The 13,786-nt window shown below is 44.6% G+C and overlaps 1 protein-coding gene across 1 annotated transcript in view; it reads left to right on the forward strand.

Moving 5' to 3' along the window:
* The window catches only part of LOC119967641 (CUB and sushi domain-containing protein 1-like), a 2,889,858-nt gene that overhangs the window by 2,595,187 nt on the left and 280,885 nt on the right, over positions 1–13,786 (forward strand). Inside the window, exon 42 of the mRNA XM_038800434.1 lies at positions 465–653. Within this exon, the coding sequence (XP_038656362.1) occupies positions 465–653 (189 nt within the window). The remainder of the gene's footprint in view (positions 1–464; positions 654–13,786) is intronic.

Genomic DNA, 13,786 nt, shown 5'->3' on the forward strand with positions numbered 1-13,786 from the left:
CATCTTTGGATTGTGAGAGAAAACCAGAACACCCGGAGGAAACCCACACAGACATGGGGAGACCGTACAAACTCCACACAGATAGTGAACCAAGGCCAGAATTGAACCCAGGTACCTGGCGATATGAGGTAACAGTGCTAGCCACCATGCCGCCCTATGTTATAGGGTCACTGTACCACTGTGATAGCCTATGCTCACTCACTTTCTAAGATTCAGACATGAAAGGAATTACATAGCAAAACTCTAAACCTCAATGCCTTTGTAAACATTTAAAATTGGTCTTTATGTGATTTAAAAAAAAAACTTTTTATTCCTCTGGCACAAAGGGAAGGACTCGATGTTCATGAATATAGTTACTTCAGATGGATGTAACTTGTAAGATGTCTCAGGGTCTTCCTATGGCCTTCCCAGTTGATTATCTTTATGTTATATTATATTAACATTTTGTTTATGACTTGTTTTAGCCTATGAACTTCAAAGCTGCCCTGATCCGCAACCATTTCAAAATGGCTTCATCATCAATTCTGATTATAGCGTGGGACAGTCGATATCATTTGAATGCTACCCTGGGTACATCCTGATTGGGCAGCATGTTCTCACTTGCCACCATGGGATCAACAGGAACTGGAACCATCCATTCCCAAAATGTGAAGGTACTTTCTCAACTCATCTTTTAGCCCCCTTTGCATTTCATCTACCATCTTGTTTTGCATTCTTCGGCTCCTCCTCTTCCCCTTATAACCAACAGTTTAAAGATGCACGGAAGGATTATGTTTGATTGGGCTGCAAAATTTCCTTTTCTTGTTCAGTGGATGTTGCCTTGTCCAGCGCAAGGTTTGTCAGATTCTGTGAGTAATCACAAATGGCTTGGATTATCTGGTTCCCCCAGTCACATGTTTCTTAGCTGTGCGACGTTCGCTGGTGGCGGGATTCACTACTCCCACTGCTTGTCAATGGGATTTCTCATGGAAGCCACCCCACACCGCCGGGAAACTGTGGACAGGGGTGTACTATCAGGAAAAGAGAATCCCAAAGGAATTAACAGCAGAAGTAGGAAATTCAGCTCTTTGATCTACCATTACATCAGATCATGGCTGATCTCTTCCTGGTCTCAAATCCACCTCCCTACCTGTTCCGCATATCCCTTTCACCTGTTTTTTTAATCAAAAGTATGTCTATCTCCTTGGAACCATTTAATAACTCCGATTTCACCACACTATGGGGTAGCGAGTTCTACAAATTCACCACCCTGGGCGAGACAGGCGCCGGAATGTGGCGACTAGGGGCTTTTCACAGTAACTTCATTGAAGCCTACTCGTGACAATAAGCGATTTTCATTTTCATTTCATTTCAAGTAGTTCCTCCTCATCTCAGTTCTAAATGAACCGTCTCTGAACCTATGTAAATGACATCTGATTGCCCTATAAGGGGAAACATTTGGTCTATGTTTAATTTATCAATCCCTTTTAGTATTTAAAAAAAAAAAATATCGAGTACCCAATTCATTTTTTTACAATTAAGGAGCAATTCAATCCACCTACCCTTCACATCTTTGGGTTGTGGGGACGAAACCAACACAAACACGGCGAGCATGTGCAAACTCCACAGGACCGGGATCGAACAGGGGACCTCGGCACCATGAGGCAGCAGTGCTATCCACTGCTCCACCGTGCCATACCCTTTTAGTATTTTATGTACCTCAATCAGATACCCTCCCAGCCATCTAAACTCCAGCCAAGTATAAGCCCAAAGTGTTTAATCACTCCTCATACGTCAGCTCTTTCATCCCCGGAATCAATCTGGTAAACCTCTTCTGAACTGCTTCCCATGCCACCACATCCTTCCTCAAATACGGAGACCAAAACTGAACACAATACTCCAGATGTGGTCCCACCAACATCCTCTAGATTGTTTGAAGGCTGCATTAAAATAAAAATTTTCCAGTGGCTGTTTGCACATTTTGTGCACTGCGGTAAGTTTTACCAGCAGTCCTTTATTTGACTGGAGCCCTTTAGACACAGTCCCCACAGGCCTGTGTGTTAACCCATCCCTGAACATGAATCATTTGTTGTGTGCAATATCCTGTTACTAACAGTACAATGCAAAACTAGGTAATCTAGATGAGCAAAGATATATATGTGCATCTAAGTACCAAAATCCTGAAAAATTAATACACAGGAACAAGCAACAATCAAAATGGCTAATGGAATGTTGGCCAGGAAATCTAGGGCTCGCTCTTCCAGCTATTCTGCGCCAGAAAAACATCTCGCCTCCGCGCAGCATGGGCCGGTGAAAGCCGGGAGACCGCGCTCCCAGGATCGACTCGGATCACAACATCTCGCGAGATTCAGTGCAATCTCGCGAGATGTTGCAAGGAGAACCTTGCCCACAATGGATGGGATCAGTTTTTAGCATGCTCTTTGGGAAGGGTGGTGCCCTGGCACTGTTGGTGCCACTTCAGTAACCTGGCAGTGCCAGCCTGACACCTCGGCAGTGCCACCAGGGTAGTCATCCCGGCACTGCCAAGGTGCCCAGGTGGCACTGCCAGCTGGCAGGGGCACGTCCAGGTTGGCACTGCCAAGATGCCAAGCTGGCATTTTTTGCGAATGTGTGCGATTGGGCTGGGATTGCCCGCCCTGGGTGATTGGGGGTTGGGGGATCCTCCCATGTTGCATTCAGACTTGGGGGAATGAGGGGATTTTTTTTGTACACCTGCGCTACAACAGGGAGTTCCGCCAACGGAGCTCCCTACTCTACAAAACGGGGCTCTATGCTGCCTCGGCTGCGTGTTCCCCATTTTGGTGCTTTATTCAAAGCGAGTCGTGTTGAATAGCCATGTGTTTTTCGGCGCTGCGAGTGCTGGGAAATACGCAGCTAAACGTGCTCACTCAAGAACTTTGTTCCCTTTTGGGAAGATCGAGATCCTATTGTCAAACTCACATCTTTCAATGTACCAGCAACCTCTGGGGACACCACTCCTGCTGCGCCTAACTGGACCCTTTAAAATGACCTTTCACTGGACATGCTAACCACCAAATATAAATCACTGAGGTTGGGATACAAGGGGCACAATTCTCCTAAATGGAGACGGTGTTCACGCCGTCGTGAACGCAGTCGCGTGTCATGACGGCGCAAAATGGGCGGGGGGGACAACCGATTCTGGCGGCCACAGGCGGTTCATGCCGCTCCAGCCTCCCTTCCCAGTGCCAAATGGGTTCCGCGCCAACCCGCGCATGCGTAGTTGGGCCACGCCAACCCGCGCATGCGTGGGGGACTTCAGCGCGCCGGCCCAATGCAACATGGGGGGTCTGGTGCGTGTGTGGTGGTTCACAGTGCTGTCAGCGAGAGAGTGCCAGGGCTTTGATCCAGCAACAGTGAAGGGACGGAAAAATGGGGAGAAATTCTCTGACCCCCCGCAAGGTCAGGGAATTGCCCGGGGCCTTCGTAAATCCCGCCCCCACCGTGGCCGGAATTCTCTGCCACCCGGGAATCGGCAGGGGTGGGAATCACGCCTGCCAGCCGGCGGGCCCCCCGCGCCGGTCGGCGGGACCCCTGCGGCGATTCTCCGGCCAGCGATGAGCCGAAGTCCCACCGCTGTCAGGCCTCTCCCGCCAACGTGTTTTAAATCACCACTGGTGCTGGCGGGTGCAGGCGGCGCGAGCGGGCCCCGGGGTCCTGGGGGGGGCGCGGGGCGATCGGACCCTGGGGGGTGCCCCCACGGTGGCCTTACCCACGATCGGGGCCCACCGATCGGCGGGCGGGCCAGTGCCCTGGGGGCACTCATTTTCTTCCGCCGCCACCACGGCCTCCACAATGGCGGAGGCGGAAGAGACCCCCTCCACCGCGCATGCGCTGCTGGTGACGTCAGCGGCCGCTGACGCTCCGTTGCATGCGCGGACTCACGCCGACCGGCGAAGGCCATTCAGCCAGCCCTGACGCCAGTCGGTGGGACGCCAAAGGCCGTTGGCGCCAGTCGGCGGAGCGGGAGCCACTCCGGCACGGGCCTAGTCCCTAAAGGTGCGTGAATTCCACACCTTTGTGGAGGCCCGACGCCGGAGTGGTTCTCGCCACTCTGGTACGCCGGGACCCCCGGCCCCGCCGGGTAGGGGAGAATCCCGGCCATGGTTCTGGATGAGTGTTGCTGGGCGGGAGCCTGCAGTTCATGGTGTTCCCATGAGATTGCTTTCCTTATCCTTCTAGGTGGTGGAGATTGTCAGTTTGGAAGATGTTGTCGAAGGACCCTTGGTGAGTTACCACAAACTAGCCAAATCTAGTGCAAAACCAAGGTTGGAGAGATGTTGAGCATGAGTGGCCTGTCTGTTTAGCCTATTTTCATGCAGCAGGTAGATGTCTGAGACTAGTGAGACATAGATGGATATTGTGACATGCCAATCACGATACACCCTGTCCATAAGACCATAATATGTAGGAGCAGAATTAGGCTATTTGGCCCTTCGGGTATGCTCCACCAGCGTGGCACCAGACTCACATGTGAGGCTCCTTAAAAATGCTGGGGGAACAATGTGACAGAAAGTAATCATATTTAGTGACAGGTTATTTGTTTACTCTGTTCAGAATAAACATTGGATTAAAATTGAATCCTGTTGACTAATTCTGCATGCTGCGATGCATAAATATATTATCGATATGGATCTTGACAGTGCATTTGTGTGTGGGTTTTAATGATCTCTGAATGAGGGTTATCTCTTATTTGTTGTGTGTTTGGGGCAGACGAAGGAGTTAACTATTCCATTCAATTTCAAAGCTTTACATGATTGACTATCTATTACACTCAACTATAAGAGAGAAGGTCTGCTTTTTAAAATATTTTTGTAATATTATCAAAGATATTTGGAACAATGGGGGAAATTCTCTGCCGCTCGCCACTGGTAGGAATTTACATGGGGTCATTGCTCTGAGCCAGCAGGTATATGCCCGGGTAAGTGTGACAACAGTGATTTATTTTCGTTGCCTCTGTGAGGGCTCTCCAGCTTCCAGATGGGAATCTCTTTTCTGGAGAACTTCCTAACAGGCGTCTCATTTCTGGGGGGGTTCCTTACAGGGGTCTCATTTCTAGAGGGTTCCTGACAGGCGTCTCAGTTCTGCGGGGGGGGGGGGGGGGGGGGGGGGGGGGGGGTTCCTGACAGTGGTCTCATTTCTGGGGGGTTCCTTACAGGGGTCTCATTTCTAGAGGGTTCCTGACAGTGGTCTCATTTCTGGGGGGGTTCCTTACAGGGGTCTCATTTCTAGAGGGTTCCTGACAGGCGTCTCATTTCTGCAGGGGGGTTCCTGACAGTGGTCTCATTTCTGGGGGGCTCCTGACAGGGGTCTCATTTCTCAGGGGCTTCCTGACAGGCGTCTCATTTCTGGGGGGTTCCTGACAGGCGTCTCATTTCTGGGGGGTTCCTGACAGAGGTCTCATTTCTGGAGGGTTTCTGGGGAGAGGGGCCTGTGGGCGGTCCCCCTATTCAGGGGATCTTTAGAGGAGGGTCCCCACTCTGGACATCCTGAAATCTAAGTTGCTCAGAGGTAGTGAGTCCGAGACTAAAGAATTGTCCGCTTTGGGATTGGCCTCCTGTTCTAATGTCAGAGAGTATTCTTGTGATGTCTAGGAGTTTTACAGCATGCGTGTCCAGGCACCAGTGCAAATTGGGACAGGGTAGGGTTTTGAATAGAGACCTGGTATCCTCAAGTTCCATCACCCATCTCCTGTTATGTTACCTCTACTTGATTTATGCCCAAGCAATACTCTCAGGGTGAGGAGTTTTGGCTTGTACTGTTTTCACTGTGTACTGCTTATTTACACATTCTTCTTCAATAACTTTGTCTTGTGATTTATTGGCTGAGCGATGGTCTGATGAAGTGTGTAATTCTTCACCTCCCAAAGATAAGATGATCTATGACAACTTGTGATATATTACAGTAATCTAGAGCACAGTGACTAAGATTGTTTGTTTTGAACTCCTGGTTTTCAATATTCCCTAGATATTAGATAGGTAAATGTTTTCTTGCATTTTAGGAAGTATAAGATGCATTTCCAGGTGTCAGCTAGTAACTTGTTAACTGTAGGCAATTATCCATCATAAAAACCCAAAGATGTACCCATGCAGTAAGAACATTCTTCAAAACCATCGATCTATACAAAACAACATTTTAGATATGAACATTCATTACTATGTCATTTGCATATTAAAACTTCATTAATGTGGCGCAAAACTGATCATTGTTCAACATAGTCATAGGTAGAGTCCTCGGGCTGGTTTATATGTCTGTTCTTGACCATAAATCAGGCAGGCACAATATTGTTCGGGTGAAATAAAATTAAAATAAAATGCAGAGAAATTTGAAAACTGTGTTGATTGATCTAGTTCACAAATCACTGGCTGTTATACTCAACTTTAAATGCCACTGGTCAATGCAAGTGTATTTGAAGACTTTTCTGAATTTAAAAAAATTATTGGATTTTTATCGCACTTTCCATCTGTAAGCACTTTATTACCAATGAAGTACTTTCTGAAATGAAGCCAGTTTTCACATAGTAAACTCCTGCAAACAGCCATGTTACAGAGATTAGTTAATTGATTTTATGAAGTTGATTGAGGGATAAGTATTGACCAAGACACCAGGGATAGTGCTCCTGTTCTTCAGAATGTTCCTTTGGGATCTTTTACATCCACCCAAATCCAGGCAGGTGGGGCCTGGGCAATAATGAAGTTGTAAGCTTTCTGTTTCAGGGGATTGTGGAAATTCTCAGACCTCTGGAAATCATTGACTTTTGCTACTTCATTTAGTACATTTTCCAAATTTTGGAGTTGCATTTTGGAACACATACACTCTACGTACAATTTCTTCCTTCCATATTCCGTTTCTCAACTATGCATCGACTCAATTGAGTTATCCGATGGTGTAATATCGAAGATGGTAGTGTGGTCGATTGTTCAGACTAGACAATTTCCCCTTCAATCAAATGCAATTCTGCTTTGGGAATATTGATTTTTAAAATGTATCCCAATGTAATCAAGCAGCAGTGCATTATTAAAACCTTTGAACAATTCCTTCAATGTCACTAACAATACCACTTGCATTTTCTTTTGTGGATTCCTGGTTTAACCAGGTTGCAGAGCTGTCATTTAATTCTTCAATCTCTTCGTAAAGTTAAAATAATATTTCATTTTTGAGACTGACAGTAGCCAAAATTTGTTGGAGTGAGCTTTTGAACTCTGTTACAGAATTAACTTCTGGGCGACTGAGGCACTCAAAGTGGGCAAGTGTCACGGCAACCTACACCTGACAGTTAAAATATCTCTTCTATAATGGGACCATAGACAGCTCTCTCTGCTAAAGAGAGGCTAATGGTTATCTAGCTTGTGGGGAACCTCTCTGCTTCAAGTCTAGGAGGCAGCCTGCAGGAACTATCACAGACAGAACAAGCATTTGACCCATCCATGTTGTTTGCAACATTCTATACCACACACTAGTCATTTAGCTAACTGACCCTGCAGTAGATCCACATCCCTCTGTACTGCAGCATCTGTCCATCTCTCTCCATTTAAATAATATCCTGCTTTTCTATTCATGTTGCCAGTGTGGACAGCCTCATATTTTCCCATATTATTCTTCATCTGAAACATTTTTGCCCACACTTAATTTATTTATATCCCTTTGCAGACTCTTTGTTTTCTCCTCACACTTTTCTTTCTTCCCTACCTTTGTATTTTTAGCAAATTTGCCGACAATACAATTAGTCCTTTCATTCTTGAATATAGATTAGAAATAGTTGAGGCCCCGTGCACTGATCCCTGTGGCATCTGCTATTTACAGTTTCTCAAGTTGAAAATGACTCGTTTATTCTGATTCTCTGTTTGCTGTTAGCCAGGAAACCCTCTATCCATGTTAATTTCACACCTCAACACCATGAGCTCTTAATTTGTGTAGTAAATGTTTGTGGCACCATATGAAACATCTTTGGAAAATCCAAAAAACCTACATCTATTAGTTCCCCTTTCTCCACCCTACTTGTTACATCCTCAAAGAATTCCAAGAAATGTATAAAACATGATACAGTGGGAGGTGGGCTGGAATCAGTTCTGAGGGTGCAGCGTTTATGAAGAAGATGGATTTGGTCTTTTCAACATTTTCAACTCATTTAAGCCATTTGTTCAACTAGGTTTAATCACAGTCTAGCAGTTTTCATAAAACCGTACAGCAAATAAAAAGGCCATTCGACCCATTTTGTACCTGTGTTGGCTCTTTAAAAGCATTAACCAATTAACTCCATTCCCCTGCTCATTCCCCATAGCGCTGCATGTTTTTCTCATTATATTTTTCCAATTTATTTTCATGGGTATTTTCACTGGGGCCCATAAATCATTTCAGTTTGTGAATTTAATTTCATAATTTGCCATGACAGGCTTTCAACCTTGTTAATTCAGTATCAAAAATCGTTGCATTGCTTTAACATTCTTGATATATTTCTCCATCATCATTCTAGTCATGAATTGGCAACCAAAAGAAACAACCTAACACAGCTTATAAAGTTAACATAATTTAAATTTTGGAAAACCTTAGGTTTGCTAACTTTTGAACCAATCTTTAAGACAATGTTTCCATTTTGGGCGCGATTCGCCAGCCTCCCCATGGCGTGTTTCTCGGCTGCGGGAGGTGGCCTGCCCTTATTGGCATCTTCTGGTCCCATGGCAATCAATGGGATTTCCCTTGAATCTACCCCACACTGCTGGGAAAGACACCGTGGGTTTGCTCTGTCGGCCATCAGGAAGATCCCGCCGGGAAATAGCCGGAGGATCTCACTCATTGTTTGTACAAGGGGGCACCTAGAACTCCATGTGATATTTCAGCATTTTTCATTAAATAAATTCTTGGGCACCCTTTATATTCAAATGCATACCCATTTTTTGGTGTCAAAGGAATTATTAATACTCTGTGATATTTTAGTAAAAACCTCAAATCTCTAATTTCTGAGCCTGGTCGCTGAGCTACTAGGTTGTGCTGGTGACACACCCAAGTGTTACAGACAGGAGGGAGAAAAACTGAACTTCTTTATCTTCTTCCTGCCTGTCCATATTGTTAGTTTTTAATTATTCTTAAAGATACAGTATGGTGTGTTTCCTCAATACCTCGGTTTGTCTGGTCCAATTTAATAATTGGGAGATACTTGCAATCACACACTTGCATACGCACACACATGCATACATCCATACACACATATATAGTGAGGGGTGATAGGAAAAAGGAAGATTTACAACTATGGACAGCAACAATAAAAGATGCACAGAAATGAATATTAATTCATGTCATTTCCGAAGCCTGAGAAGTCAAAGGCCAGACGGTGTTTCCTTCTTAGCAGAATTCAGTCCAGATGAGTTGCTGGTTGGAGACAAAATCATTAGAGCCCTTGAAATGAATGACGATGCGGGATGATGGAGTTTCTGTGCTTGGACTGGTTGGCAGGCAGTAATCATAGATTTTTAAAAATCAGACGCTTTTCAAGAAGTTGAAAGATGGTGACCAGCTGTTTGGTTTGTTGCAGACCTGCTGCATTCTTTCCAGTTGATGTGAAACAGCAGGCAGAGGTTTTCTCAGTTCTCAAGGGAATCTGGAAATTTCAAAATGGTCACTCGAGTTATGTGACCTTCTTTCTCCACAATGATGTCAAAAAGGATATGTATCTATTGTCTGGAACTGGTGTTGATTTCAGGCTAATAGTGTCCCAGCTATTACCTTTAGCTGCCGTGCATATTGCGATTCTTGTGTTGGGAAGCCATTATCTAGACAGGCCCTTAGACTCTACTAAAGCAATAAGCATTGTCAGATGGAAATAAGGTCCATTGTCCCCCTCACTGGTCCCCTTTCAAAATGGACCTGGATAATTTCAGATGTGAGATGGGTTTGTTAACAACTCTGAAGTGATAACGAGTTTTGATCTGCCCGTCCCCGCTTTTGTGATTTTCTGTCCTTACAATTGGTTGAGAGGTTTCACAATGAGAGGAAGATTCTTTTGTTCTTGCAACTCCTGTTGGAAGCTTCCAGAAGTAAAGGGCAATGTATTTGGGGCAGCACGGTAGCACAAGTGGATAGCACTGTGGCTTCACAGCGCCAGGGTCCCAGGTTCGATTCCCCGCTGGGTCACTGTCTGTGCGGAGTCTGCATGTTCTCCCTGTGCCTGCGTGGGTTTCCTCCGGGTGCTCCGGTTTCCTCCCACAGTCCAAAGACGTGCAGGTTAGGTGGATTGGCCATGCTAAATTACCCTTAGTGTCCAAAAAGGTGAGGAGGGGTTATTGGGTTACGGGGATAGGGTGGAAGTGAGGGCTTAATGTGGGTTGGTGCAGACTCGATGGGCCGAATGGCCTCCTTCTGCATTGTATGTTCTATGTATTGACTTGTAGCAATCATCTTTCTGGTTCAGCAGGAATCTTAAAAATAGCAAAAACAAAACTTTAATCTATACAGTTTTCGATTTATTTTCATGCCCTATTGACATGACACTATCCAGAGAAACAATATAGGCTGGATTCCCTGTGTGCTTGTCCCCCATCCTCCTATCCTCATCTCCCATGATTATGGTTCCCTCCTAAATACAAAAATATTAATTTGAAAATCACTGAAATGTAAATCTATGCTGTGAGAAGCAATCTTAATTTCTCTTTTCAGATACTGGTTATTAACCAACCTTATAGAGAACAAACTGAAAAAGTATGGCATGGTTACCGTGTTATGAGATTCATTCTTGTCACATAAAGTATAAAGTTTTATATTTAGAAAATGCATTATCTATCAAGCTCTCCCACTTTATAGCCACTGATAATAATGTAACTGGTTTTGCATAAGACCATCAGAACGGATTTTACTCATATGGGTAAGTAATTTAAGGTTAGAAGATTTCATTTGAGAGAGTATTAGCTGCATGTATAAAATAATGCGCTTCAATTTCTAAAAATTGAAAAGAGCCTATGTTATCACTTAGATGTACAATGTACAATATCATTCTAAGTAGCATTTCAGATTAATTTCAGCATCCCATTTTTCACAGCATGATAGGAGAAAAATGGTCAATTAGGAATCATCAGCACAGGTATTTGGGCATGCTGCACGGTTTGATTGACTCAATTTGTATCCTAGAGACTTATTACTTTTGTTCACAGAATTTAGGGATGTTGACTGAAATGGATCCTACCAGCTAAATGGAGTTTTTTTCCACAAAAATTACCTGAGCCTGTTGTGTATTGCTTCATTTCTTAGTTCCTCAGAGGTCATAATTGGTGCGATAATTTAGTATTGTATATTCCCAGACCTTCGCAGCTGAATTTTAACTTTTTGACCTTTTGCCACCAGGGTTGACCTGCACCAGTGCATTGGGAACCTGGAAGGTACAGCAGCATATTTGTCAGTGGCTTTTTATTTCACCGACATTTGTGTCCGATTTCCAGATTTCCTGGCCAGTTATGGTGGGCTGGCAAGCTGACTACCTTCTGCAGTCTTTTTCATCTCCAGTATTTCAAGGAACCGCACAAGTGTTAGAGTTAGGAAGTGCCAAAATGGACCCAGTAACTCTTCAAAAACTAGAGGGTCATTGAGTAAAAGGCGGTAGTGCAAATCCATGGAGAGATCTCTGCCCCTTCTGAGCTAACCCTGGATTGGCATTTCTCCTTTCTTCCCCCATTCTCCACCACCACTGATCACATCCCTTATGCTGGATCCGTTCCACCTCCCCACCCCTCCCCCTCCCAACATGCACACATTTCCAGCTCCCTGTCGCCCACTTTTTGACATTAGCACGGACTTGCTGCTGTGGTGACTGGAGGTCCATTGATCAGTCATACTTGGCCTCTGAGTGGAAAAATTGATCCATGATGTCAAAGATATGTACTGTACGCTTAAAAGTTCCACAATGTGTGGAAGTCCAGAATATGTGGTCGGCTCCCTCTGCCCCCACCCCAACCTGACCCTTGTGGATGAGGTCGGTAAAGTCTCTGTCCCAAGTGTCTCGTACCTAAATATTTTCAAAGGAATTCTTTTTTACTTTGAAAAAGGTGAACTCAACACCAGTCTTCGCAAATGCAGATCTATGTGGGGGTCTTCACATACTTTTCAATGTTCCTCCATATACAGAACCCACTTAGCTCATATAGCCAATTCAACTCTGCATTGCACATGTGGCGGCTGTACTCACCTCTCGGCTCATAGCATGATCTCTGGTGCCACCCATTTATTTACTTTTGACCAAGTTGCCTTAGGCAGTCAGCTACCCATGAAGTTGTCTATGTTCAGTAAATACTTTCACATTATTCCACAAGATCCATGGTCCTCACAGACCATTAGACCCGCCGGTCTATTGAATTCTTAAACATTAACTATTTCCATGTTATCCTTGAGACTAAAATCTTCAATAAATGTGCAGCAACGATTACCAAAATAGTGCTCAGTTCGATACACATGAGCAATTAGATTGGTGGCTTGATGAATCTAGTCCATTGTTTCCATTGATCCCCACATCTAGAAAATGTAAATCTTGTAGTGACTAATATCTTCATCTTTTTCCTTAGTACTATTTTACTTTAATGCTAGCAAATATTTGCATATTCATAGATGATCTTGGCTGTGTCATGTAATGATTGAAACTACAGTTCAAAATGCTAGGCATATTAAGAAATTATATTGGCACTAAGGGACAAAATGTTGAATCGATCTGGGTGGAAATAAAAGAAACAAGGGAATAAACTCCTTGGCAGGAGTAATTTACAGGTCCCCGAGCAATAATTCCAAAGTGGGCCACAGTATAAACAAACAAATAAGGGGCGGGATTCTCCGACCCCCCCCACAAGAACACGCTGGTGCTCCTGCGCATGCACCAACTCCCGCCGGACGGTGGAGGCCCTTCGACGCCAGTTGGCGCGGTGCCAACCACTCCAGCGCCGGCCTAGCCCCTGGAAGTGCGGAGGATTCCGCACCTTCTGGGCGGCCCGACGCCGGAATGGTTCATGCCACTCTTTGGCGCCGGTACGGCCCGCCCCACTGATTGCGGGAGAATCCCGGCCAAGAAGGGCTCGTGAGAAGGGCACAATGGTAATCGTAGATGATTTTAATATGCATGTTGACTGGACTAATAAAATTGGCAAGGGTAGCCTCAAGAGAGATTTCACAGAGTGCATGAGCGATTGTTTCTTCGAGCAGGCAATTTTAGATTTAGTATTATGTAACAAAGAAGAGTTGATAAATAGTCTTGTCATTAAGGATCCTCTTGGAAGGAGTGATCACAGCATGCCAGAATTTCAATTCAGATTGCGCAAGAGAAGACAGTGTGCAATACTAGAGTTTTAACGTTAGGCAAAGACCTGAAGACTGAGTTTGCCCAAGTAGACTTGGCACAAATAATTGAGGGCTGGACAGTTGAGGAACAATGGTGGATGTTCAGTGATATATTGAATACCTCTCAATTAAAGTATATTTCTGAGAGGAAAAGTAATTGTAAAAGGAAGAAAAATATTCCATGGCTAAATAAGAATGTCAAGCAAGACATAAACACCAAAACTAGGGCATGCCATACTGCAAAAGCTAGTGTTAAGTTTATGAATTTTAAGGTTCAGCAAAAGACTACAAAATTAACATTAAAAGAGCTAAGATAAACTATGAAAAGAAATGAGCAGGGACCTGATGGCCTGCACCCTAGGGCATTAAGAGAGGTGGCAGCAGATAGTGGATGCATCGGTTATGATATTTCAGAATTCTCAAGATTCTGGAAGTGCCTTGGTGGATTAAAAGCATGCTAATG

Source organism: Scyliorhinus canicula, chromosome 6, assembly GCF_902713615.1.
Source record: "Scyliorhinus canicula chromosome 6, sScyCan1.1, whole genome shotgun sequence".
Classification (NCBI taxonomy): Eukaryota; Metazoa; Chordata; class Chondrichthyes; order Carcharhiniformes; family Scyliorhinidae; genus Scyliorhinus; species Scyliorhinus canicula.